Here is a 10310-nt window from a genome sequence, read left to right on the forward strand (position 1 = left end):
GAATTTTCATCTTGTCAAAATCAAAATCAACCAACTAAACCATATTATTATTAATTTATTTGAACTTATTTCAACAAATAAACAACATTAACTATAACTACTTTTGTATTAATCCCAACAACTAAATCCACCAACTAATAGGATCAACTAGTATTGATACTTATGCTTATCATACACATTTTTCCTAAATTAAAGCTTAGCATCAACACAAGATGAACACAAATCGATCTTTGTAAGATATTTTTATTTAATTGAGATAAAATTAAATATTTTTATTTATTGATTTATTTAATACCTACATCAAGAGGTCAATTTTTATTGTAATTCATTTTTTCCGAAAAAAGTTCGGACCTCCAAAGGTCTGAATATGATTTTTCCGCTTTATTTTTCATAAAAACCGACTCCTTATAGTTGATTTTCTATTTTTTTTTATTCTTTTTAACAATACCAACCTCCGAAGGTAGAGAATTACCGACTTCTATTTGAGGTCGGTAATCACTATTTTTTTAAGTAGTGCGTTTGAAAAAAGTAAGTACATTATAACAACTAAAAAGTATCATTCTTCACCAGCATTATTCAGTCATTCCAAGGTTAAAAAACATGAAGATAGACTTCTAAATCAGTACTTTACAACTCTTCACAGCATACACAACTCTCTCAGCCCAACTGGCAAACAGACAACTAAGGGACAGTTCACAAATTAGCATGAACTTTCCTCTCTCAAAGGAATACAATAGAAAGAAGGCAACAAATAGCCGGAGACGGCAATCTCAAGTATAAACTCGCTTGTCATATCAAGAATGGTGTGTACTGTGTACATATTCAACTTGTATAAAAAGACATGCAATGTTTCTATTTTCCAATTCGAAGTTCTTTTTCAATATCTCGAGTAAGGCTAAATTGTGCAGTGTTGTGCCATGGGAACAATGTACGAGTAACGGGAAGCTTCCTCCGCAAGTCCTGCAAAAGATGAGAAACATCCTTTTCATGGTGCAAGGTGGTGAGAGGTGTTTCTCTCAGCTAAGACATAGTGAGAAACATTGAAGGAGTACCTTGAAAGTGGTATCAGGCAATTTCAAGTAAGATGTCTGCCAGTAAAAAGTCGATCAGTAACTTGGAACGAAAATACCGGCAACAGAGACTTGACAGAGAAGTGGTGGAAGAGAGGGGCAGGGAAGGGGGAAGTGTTAGGTGACATGATTGAAGGAGGGGTTGAATGTGATGCAGGAACAACGTAAAAACCTGAAGAGAAGCCAGATACTCAGTCTCATGGTGGCGAATAATGTTGACCAAGGAAATTGCAGAATCATCTGGGGACTAAGAAAGACAACACAAAATCAGTAAATTCAAACTTGAACCATTGAAAATATACACAAAATCACAAGATAGACTTGATCAAACTTTTATTTCTTCGAGTTAATAAGATTGTTCAAGAAAATAACTTCTCCTTTAACTTGACCTTCAAATTTACACTAGTTAAGCAAATAGGATTTCCAGAAACAGTTGTCTCACTTTTTGTTCTTTCTGGCTGTCTGACCATGCTACTTCTTTTCTTCCCTGTTCGATTACTAATCAGATCACTCAAGATTATTTTTTATAAAATTTTAGCTTTTACCTTTTTCCAACAATAGACCAGCAAAATATAGGATATCCAGAAACTGTTGTGTCTCACCATTTATTTTCTTGGCATGCTACTTCTATTTCTTCTACAATATGATTTCCAATCAGATTGCTTAAGATACAAAGTGTTGATATTAATATGACCTTCAATCTCTACACAGATACAAAAAGTAGGATGTGCAGAAGCAGCTATATCATTTTTCATTTTCTTGGTTGTCTAACCATCCTAGTGCCTTTTTACTCTCATTGAAAGTATAAATTACAGACAAATCATGTTAAATGAAAGAAAATTATGAAAAAAGCTATCATAGACGGAAGTCTCTTCCACTGCTAGAGTTGGATAGTAATGCTTATAATTTTGCTCCAGACATGGTAATCTGGAAACAATACATACCATGAAGTTGAGAACTAACAGACTTTGCTTATTGAAAACAAGTACCAACAACCAGAGTCTCACACTGCAGAAGGGAGGTGAAAAATAGCTAAACTCAGACTGCTCTTAAATTTCTTTTGAGAAAATTTATCATGATTTATTGCCAAAAGAATTGAACTCTCATTGCATTCTCTGAGTACTTTCACGAGGCATCAATCTACAGTCTCTATGTGCTGTTTTGAAGCGTTAACCCTTAGACTGGTTAAGAACAAACAAAAGAAACAGTACAATCTACAGCAGAGAACAACTGCTATACCCTTATGATTTAAGACCAGGAGACACGATAACAAAGCAAAGAGAATTTTATGAACAAACTATAGTCACTTACCTGAATTAGCGTTGTATCCTTACATTTGTGTTTTGCATCTAGCTGTACATTTCCCTCTTCAAAGTAATGGGCGCCAACCTGAATACAGAGCAGGTAAAGGATATACAAGTTTGAATATTTAAGCTTTTGATACAACAAAAAGCCAACAACTACCCTCACCCATAAACTAGAAGGTCGGCTCAATCCAAAAAGAATAATTCAGTAAAGTCTACATTCATGACTAAAGTCAGTGAAGAAACCAGAAAACTGTGAAAGGGTTAAAATAAAGATCAGGAAACCAAAAGGCAAACACTATATGCTCATACTGTTGATAAAAGCATACCTGCATCTCGCCTCTCACTTCTACAGATTGAATATCGTCCTTAAATTCAATATTCCATATTGATCGCCAGCTTCCATTGCTACAAAAGATGCATATAGTATCAGCTTCTTTAGACAAAGCTATAAGAAGTATCAGTTGACCCAATTGACAAGTCACACGTGCTATAACAAGATATCACTTGACGCAAGTGACAAGTGTGAAGCTGACAGGAAAATAGGCAATAGAATCCCTCATTCTTTGTTTATATATAGCAACCTATTACTTCAGTATCTGTTTACAAGTTCTGCACCACGATAAGTATAACTATTTAGAAATTATGAAGGGAGTGTTGCACAAATTAGTCAGGGTTAGAATTTTAATAATCCAACACACCAGAAATTCTGAGGACTATGCCTAGCAGCTGAAATCACCACAACAAGTTCAAAGTCAAATCCTGGCTCTTCCACATCCTTTCCCTTCGTACAGTAAACTGAACAGATGCCTTTTGGATATGTTTCACTCACATACTTCATAATTTCAGCATCCATGGCAGACCTACACAAGAATTACCATGAATAGGAGAATTTGGCAAGCAACGGTAATCACAAAGTCAGTACTCATAAACCAAGCCTCTGATGAGAAGAACTAACCATGTTAAGAAGGGAACTACTCACATAAAACAAAAACATGATTTTTATAATCTGCATGCCAAGCATTAGGAACTATTGAAGAATTCACTGCGATCTCAGAATATAATCCTTTCATACTCTTAATGCCTCCCAATTATACCAAATTTAGGTGTCTTACTACCATTTTAGTATCTGACATTGATGTCATTACCCATTAATTTGGAGACACTGGTTCCTCACCGATAAAGATGAACAAAAAGGTAAACCAGTGTATTATGAATCAGATCTCTTTATGGAATAAAAACACACATGAATCATGATGTAGGATCTTATTAACACTTGAGGACTGAGGCGAAGATTACTAAGAATATCCCGAAAGATAAGACATAGAATGTAATATAGAAGGACAGAGAACAAATGATACTGATTAAGAAGAAGAGCATCTATATAGGAGAGATTAGCCTAAACTATTTATTTTCAGACTGATTTCGGTGAGCGCAGACCAAAACATGCAGCTTTTTTTTCAATTAAGCCGGAAAGACAATTTCCACAAGAAATGCAACTGTTCTAGCATATCTTAAACTATAATCTGAGTGCTGTCTGAGAACTGAGGTTGAATTTGCAAGTCTTGTTGAGCATGGTTAAAAAATAAGTCCAATTAGGCAAAATAATTGTGAATGTCATAATATAGAAGAACTTCAACATCTCAATGGGAAAAACAGAAAGTGAGTAGCTAAAAAGGGGAGCAATACCAAAGATATTAAACTGAGAAATATATCTCATACCCTACAGATGCATACCTATACTCTTCCACGAAAGCAGATGGAAGTTCTTCATCTCTTGCTGGCCTAACGTCTTTACAAACCTAGAATGCAGACATACCATGAGCTTACAAGAAGGGAGCATAAATTATTACACGGCAACAATAACTAGGAAAAAAAGAGAGAGAGGAAATACATTTAATTTCACAGCCCTTGAATTATGAATAAAACCATGCACTTGTTATATTAAGCAGAGACTACTTCCACTTTTCCAATCTATTTACATCTACTTCATCACATTAACAAGAATAGAAAAGAAATGCATGTTATGTGACATTCAGCACTGTAGACTAATGAGGATTAATTTACAACCATGGACCAGCTATAGCAGAAGAGACCTTATTTTACTTTTCCAAAATTGGTATTTACTCCATCACCATTAACAAGAATAAAAAATGCATCTTATGTGAAGTTCATAACTATTGAATAATGAGGTTAATCAAGAGCTTGCTATATCAAAGCACATTTTTCAAGTTTACAATTTCTTCATTCTTGGTATCCACTTCTATCATGAAAACCAACCTAACAGTTAACACAATTCACTCTGGTGTTTTGTTCTTTATCCCTAATGCCTGAGTGTGTTTAACTAATCAAGTTCCAATCAGCCAGAAGATGTCTAAACATACTAAACTATAGATAAACAACATGAGCATAAAACCAGTTTATGTAGAGATTTTTAATTGCACAGCATAAAAAGGAGTACCCCCGGCACTATATGTGCTTCTCTTTCTTTTTTTCTTACTTCGTCCTGATCTTTTTACTTTTCTTTTCCTTTCTTTCAGAATAAGCACATTTTTGGATATAGTCCCACCATCTCTACCAGGTTTATGTCTGTCCATATTATTGCTTTTTTGAATTACCTTCTAAACAAAATACTCATCCTTACAAACCTGCTTCCTCTTCTATGGATCCCACCACTCCATGCCCCGAAAAAAAAGAAAGAAAAAGATAAGTTTTTCATAGTCACTTTAGATTATCATTTATTAAATTCTGTCGGCTCAACTGATAGGAACAGTGAAATGGACTTTTCAATCATAAAAAGATAATAGAAGTTATTAAATGATTCCCTTCAAGATTATGAGCTTTTAAACTTACATATCATGCAACTATTGGGGAATTAAGGGACTGGGGATTTGATGATAAATTCCAGCACCATTTTTGGTGCTTTTGTGTTTTTGCAAGGTAGTTTGTTAGTGGCACATGGAAGGAGGTGCCTCATCCAATGAAATTATTAATCTTATCAACAAGAAGAAAGTCAAAACACCAAACTGTAAAAAATCCAAAAATAGCATTTTGCATTGTGTACTAACTGAACAACGTACTTGCTTGACATGGTCAACTCTGGCAACCTGCGCAGTCCGGGGATCAAGATACTCATCCTTATGAACCTCACTAAATGATGTAATCAGTACCTACAAATTAGTGAACAGCAACTTTACACAGCTAGATCATGAAAAATAGCTTCCAAGTGTCCATTACTACATAAATGAAAAGCATTATACTTTCTTTTTAGAAGAGGGGAACAAAATCTTAGACTTCATAAGGAACAGTTCTCCGGAAAGTTTTCTTTTCTATATTGAAGAAGTAATCATTTATTGAAGTGGTGGAAATTCCCTAAGCTTTAAACAGATGTAGAGAACTTGTCCATAAACATGGTGCTCAACAAACAACACCCAACTCATTCATATATAGTAGCGCCAGCATCCAAGTACCATGAAGTATATCTCTATCCTAAAAGCTTTACTTGAAGACTTATTAGATTAATCTTACTTATTTCTCATGCAACTTTTTTTTTGAAAAGTTTCTCAAGCATAACTTTTATCCTTTGTTTTCATTCAGTCTTTGAGCTCTAAAGGATGCCTAGAGAGGTCATGAACCAAGTAAGGAAATTGCAACATCATATTGCTTCCAATTTACCTCATTTTTTATCTTCAACTACCGAAAACTACCAAATCTGAAATTATCAACTAAGGAAAATTACAACATCAGTACAATAAGTATTGCTTACAGTTCACTTAATATTTCAATCTTCGACTACGGAAAACTGTCAAATCTGAAATTATCAATTTGAATGACACGATTAGTCTAACTTACATTTTCAAAGATCTAACTTACCCAATGAAAAAAGAAAACAAGAGAGAGACTTACATCGCCACTTCTGTTTGGGAATTCGAGACAAATCAAGTGAGATTTGTTGTACGAAGGAAATGACTCCTCGGCCGCTTTCTTATATATATTTTCGTCCTTTAAAATAGCTCTAACATCTGCAAATCCAACCAAATGACGCTCAAAACCAAAAATGTAAAAAATAAACTGCCGATCGCAAATGAACACCAATGCGGTCACATTTTCAAGCACGAAAAAAGCTTCAAAATACAAAAAACTTTAGCGCAGAAAATAAACGAAAGAGAAGAAGAAGAAGACCTTTGGCGACGTACTGAATTTCGCCGGCTGGGGCATTAAGAAGGAACCATTTGGCAATCTCAATTTTCTGGTCATCAGTAAGTTGTGTTTCTGATTCCAGGAAATCTTCGTCTTCTTCTAACATTTTTATCATTTATTTTTTGCAATCTTATTAACAGATATTCTTCTCCATTGAATTCAATTCAATTCAAATTCGAAGAAGATACCATCAACCCCACCAGAGTCGCTTTCCCCTCTCTTTTGTTACTAGATGTAGTGTGCCCGTGCGAGGCACGGACATGTGCCTGACATTGTTGTTTGTTATATCGTTTAATTTGATAAAAGATAAGGAGAATATAAAGATGAAATACACATCAAAGAATGTCTGAAGAAGTCTAAGTCAGATTTGAAAGCTAAAGAGCTATTCACTCTTTTCCCATAAAGAAAAATCATAAAATTATCTTAAAGTTAGTTCACTACTAACCAGCCAATTAGTGTATAAAAAATAAGAAACCAGAGAAGTATTTGGAGAAGCCAACTTCACAAATTTCAACAGACATTGCAAACCAAAGAAGCATCCGGAGCAGACAACTTCAGAAATTTCAACACACCTTGCATCTGCCATTACAAAGTACGATTCGAACATTATCAAGTGTGTAATGACACATCAAACTCTAATTCTTCTAGCACAAGAAGTACGTGATGATGACCGTCAACGGATGCGTAATATATCAATATTTGAAGACGAAAGAAGAGGATTAATCATAAAGAAGTAAAATTGAAACAAAGACAGCTCATTCTGAAACTTGCAAAACAAAATCTGGTAGTCATCTATCAAACACTAATTGAATGCCGAAAAGGTTGCCTATAGTAAGGCACTAATAACTTACCCGCATTTACCAAAGATAGTCGAGGGTAAGGGTAACAGGGGCAAGATCCCCCCATGTACGCTTTGTTACTTCTTACTACTCAAATCAAGACTTCTCCATTGCCATTTACATGATGCAAGACATCATCTTCCCAGCCAACACCACTGAATAAACTAATATTCTTTCTTACTGTTGTCACTGTTGTTATTACATGAACTTGTGATGAAACTTAGGCAGAATTTGACTAACCATATATATTTCTTCCAATCAGAAAAGGTGCAAATCGTAAAAATTGAATTAAAACATCAATTTTTACAAAACCATTTAACACCTCAAGCACCAAGCCATAAAAATAACTACATTACTCTAAAATACTCCAACTGTCCCGTCTGCTGGACACGCATTATCAGTGTGTCATTAGCATAATTTATGAGAGTTGAGACACCACTTCAGTTATTTTTCCTTCCTGCCCACCTAATAACCCCTAATCCAGCTCAATTGTACAGCTTATTTCAGCATTTTGTTCTGATCCTCCATTCATCATTAAAGCAAAAAAAAAAAGACAATGGTCTCCTTGCGTATCCTCTATGAGGGGAGAAAACTCCTCTGCTGAAATAAACTACAATTGATAGTTTGATAGCATAGATGCACATACTGTTCCAACTTACTTACTTTTGCCTGAATCCCACGAGCTTCAATATCCTTAAAGAAACTCCAATTCACACGATCGTATTATTTTGATATTTAGATGTCTATATTTTGCCTCAGCTGCTAATGATGCTTAGTAGTTCATTTAAGAACTTACTATTATGTACATTCTGGACTATTGACTTCCACATAGAAGTTGTTCTCTTCGAATAAATTTTTTGCTCTTAGAGAGCTTTTTCCTTCGCTTCACTTAGAGAAGTGTTCCTTCTGTTCAACTACACGTTCAGATTTATTCATATGATCACACGTACGTAATAATGAAACTTTATCAGCACCTCGCAATATTGCATATGGGCTCAAGATATGCTGTTTGTTAACATCTATAAGGATAACACAGCCTGTTATGTTCAATTATCTACCAAAAAATTTTCACGTTACAGGAGGCAAACCAAAAAGGTGAAGAATGTTACATCTTCTAGCACAAGAAGTACGTAATGATAGGACAGTCAAAGCATGCCTAATATGTCAATATTTAAAGACGAAAGAAGAGGATTAATCATAAGGAAGTAAAATCGAAACAAAGACAGTTCATTCTGATACTCACAAAACAAAAGCATCAGATATTATATATCAAACTACAGTCAAAGTAATCTGTGAAACTATCACCAACCCCAGGTAAGATGTGGTGTGGCAGCCGTACCACCCTCAACTCTCTATACACTAATTTGAGCAATTTAAAATACACATATACTAAGTTCATATCGACTACGACATAGTAGTTGCAAGTGTAGTGATAATTCACACCCATTGACTAAACAATCTTTCATCTATCTCTATAGTAATCTCTTCCATAGCCTAGATGGTGAAGAGAATCTTCGATGTTGCCCACAACTCAATTTGTCTGGTAAACTACTCGGGGATCCCCATGGGTAGTAAATGTGTTTGGGTATTACAGAATATATTTCGTGAGACCTCTTCACTCTCTGGAGGGCTCTAGTTTAGTAGTTCAGTTAGTAGAGGTCACATAGATAGACAAGTTAGTGAGTTAGTTCAGTCTTGAGTATTCATATGTTTTAAACATTTTATTATTATTGATGAATACTCCATTTTTTCTTCCAAACAAATTGTCGAACACGTAGTGAGCATGATAAATTTAACAAATCAAATGCTTAACTATGTTTTATTTCTAAAATAATTGTATATACATAACTTTATATCAATTATATCAAACACCTCAAGGCCATCAATTCTATCATATAGCTTGTACTATCAAAAGGTGGAGGTAAACATGAGGAGTATAGGCGTAAGTGCAAGTAATCGCCTACCTTTCCATAGTTTTAACAAAAATCAGTAATACTGTAGTTAGAACCACAAACCAATATCACAACTACTCAAGTTAAAGCTTCTGTGGTCGGCTAAATCAGCAGAAAATCCTTCTTTTCTGAATTTAGCCAAGAAATCAAACTGACACACATAGTATAAAAGTAAACATTCTAGAATAGCAGCGGAGAAAATTTTAGATCCAGAGCGCAGAGCCCTTTCCGTGGATGTTGAAACACATAGCAAAACAACTAATTTTAGCAAGCTATAATGATTACAAATTGGGAATACTGAAATGAAGAAGCAAAGCGAGTAAACCAAAGTGCAAGAGATATTTTGCGGATTCAACAAACCAACCAAATTAACACTAAGTCTAAGCGGCAGGTAACAATTCATATTAGCAAATACAACATTAATGATTAAACAACACATAAATCAAGCAAATGAAGGCGAATTTGGTAGATCCGATTGGAAGGAAAACCCAGAAGATCAACGAATGAGAAGCAAGCAACAAACCAAACAAAGGAGTGTACCTTTTTGTTCGTAGGAGCAAATCTATGAGGAATTTCCGTCTCCGAAACTGGGCAGAAGAATGAATCTACTTTTTTCCATGGAAAGTAAGAAAGTTTTTCAGAATAACAAAGAGGAAGATAAAAGATCGCAGAGAAAGAAGAGAAAATTAAGGGAAAGGTCAAATAAGTCTGTTTTTGTTTTTGATGATTGATTGATTAAGAGCTCTTTTTAAAATTTAATTAAGTAAATATGGTATCAAATTAATATTTTTAAAATTTTTTTAATTTTTTATAAAATATAAAAATACATATTTTTATAATTTAAATTAAATCATTTTTTTTAAAAAAATTCTCTTCTTCTTCCTCTCTTCTCTCTTTGGGGATTGTTCTTTTTTTTCCTTAAAAGTTTGGAAATCCCTCGTTACT

General features: G+C 34.4%; 1 protein-coding gene across 3 annotated transcripts; it reads right to left on the bottom strand.

Annotated features, from left to right (window-relative positions):
- Positions 1–537: 537 nt before the first annotated feature.
- On the bottom strand, positions 538–10108 carry LOC101246178 (F-actin-capping protein subunit alpha). Of its 3 annotated transcripts, XM_004247170.5 has the most exons (12): positions 9906–10108; positions 7020–7153; positions 6557–6840; positions 6281–6396; positions 5455–5544; positions 4112–4176; positions 3076–3237; positions 2704–2782; positions 2382–2459; positions 1243–1317; positions 1053–1088; positions 538–960 (listed from the first exon to the last, which is right to left on the bottom strand). In XM_004247170.5, exons 3-12 carry the CDS (start codon positions 6687–6689, stop codon positions 853–855), a joined length of 942 nt encoding a protein of 313 aa, XP_004247218.1. In that variant the 5' UTR covers positions 6690–6840; positions 7020–7153; positions 9906–10108; the 3' UTR covers positions 538–852. The 3 variants fall into 3 exon arrangements, with proteins under 3 accessions (XP_004247218.1, XP_004247217.1, XP_010326433.1); XM_004247169.5 differs by having other exon boundaries at positions 1053–1317; XM_010328131.4 differs by lacking the exon at positions 7020–7153 and having other exon boundaries at positions 9906–10102.
- Positions 10109–10310: the final 202 nt, after the last annotated feature.

This window comes from Solanum lycopersicum, chromosome 9, assembly GCF_036512215.1.
Source record: "Solanum lycopersicum chromosome 9, SLM_r2.1".
NCBI lineage: Eukaryota > Viridiplantae > Streptophyta > Magnoliopsida > Solanales > Solanaceae > Solanum > Solanum lycopersicum.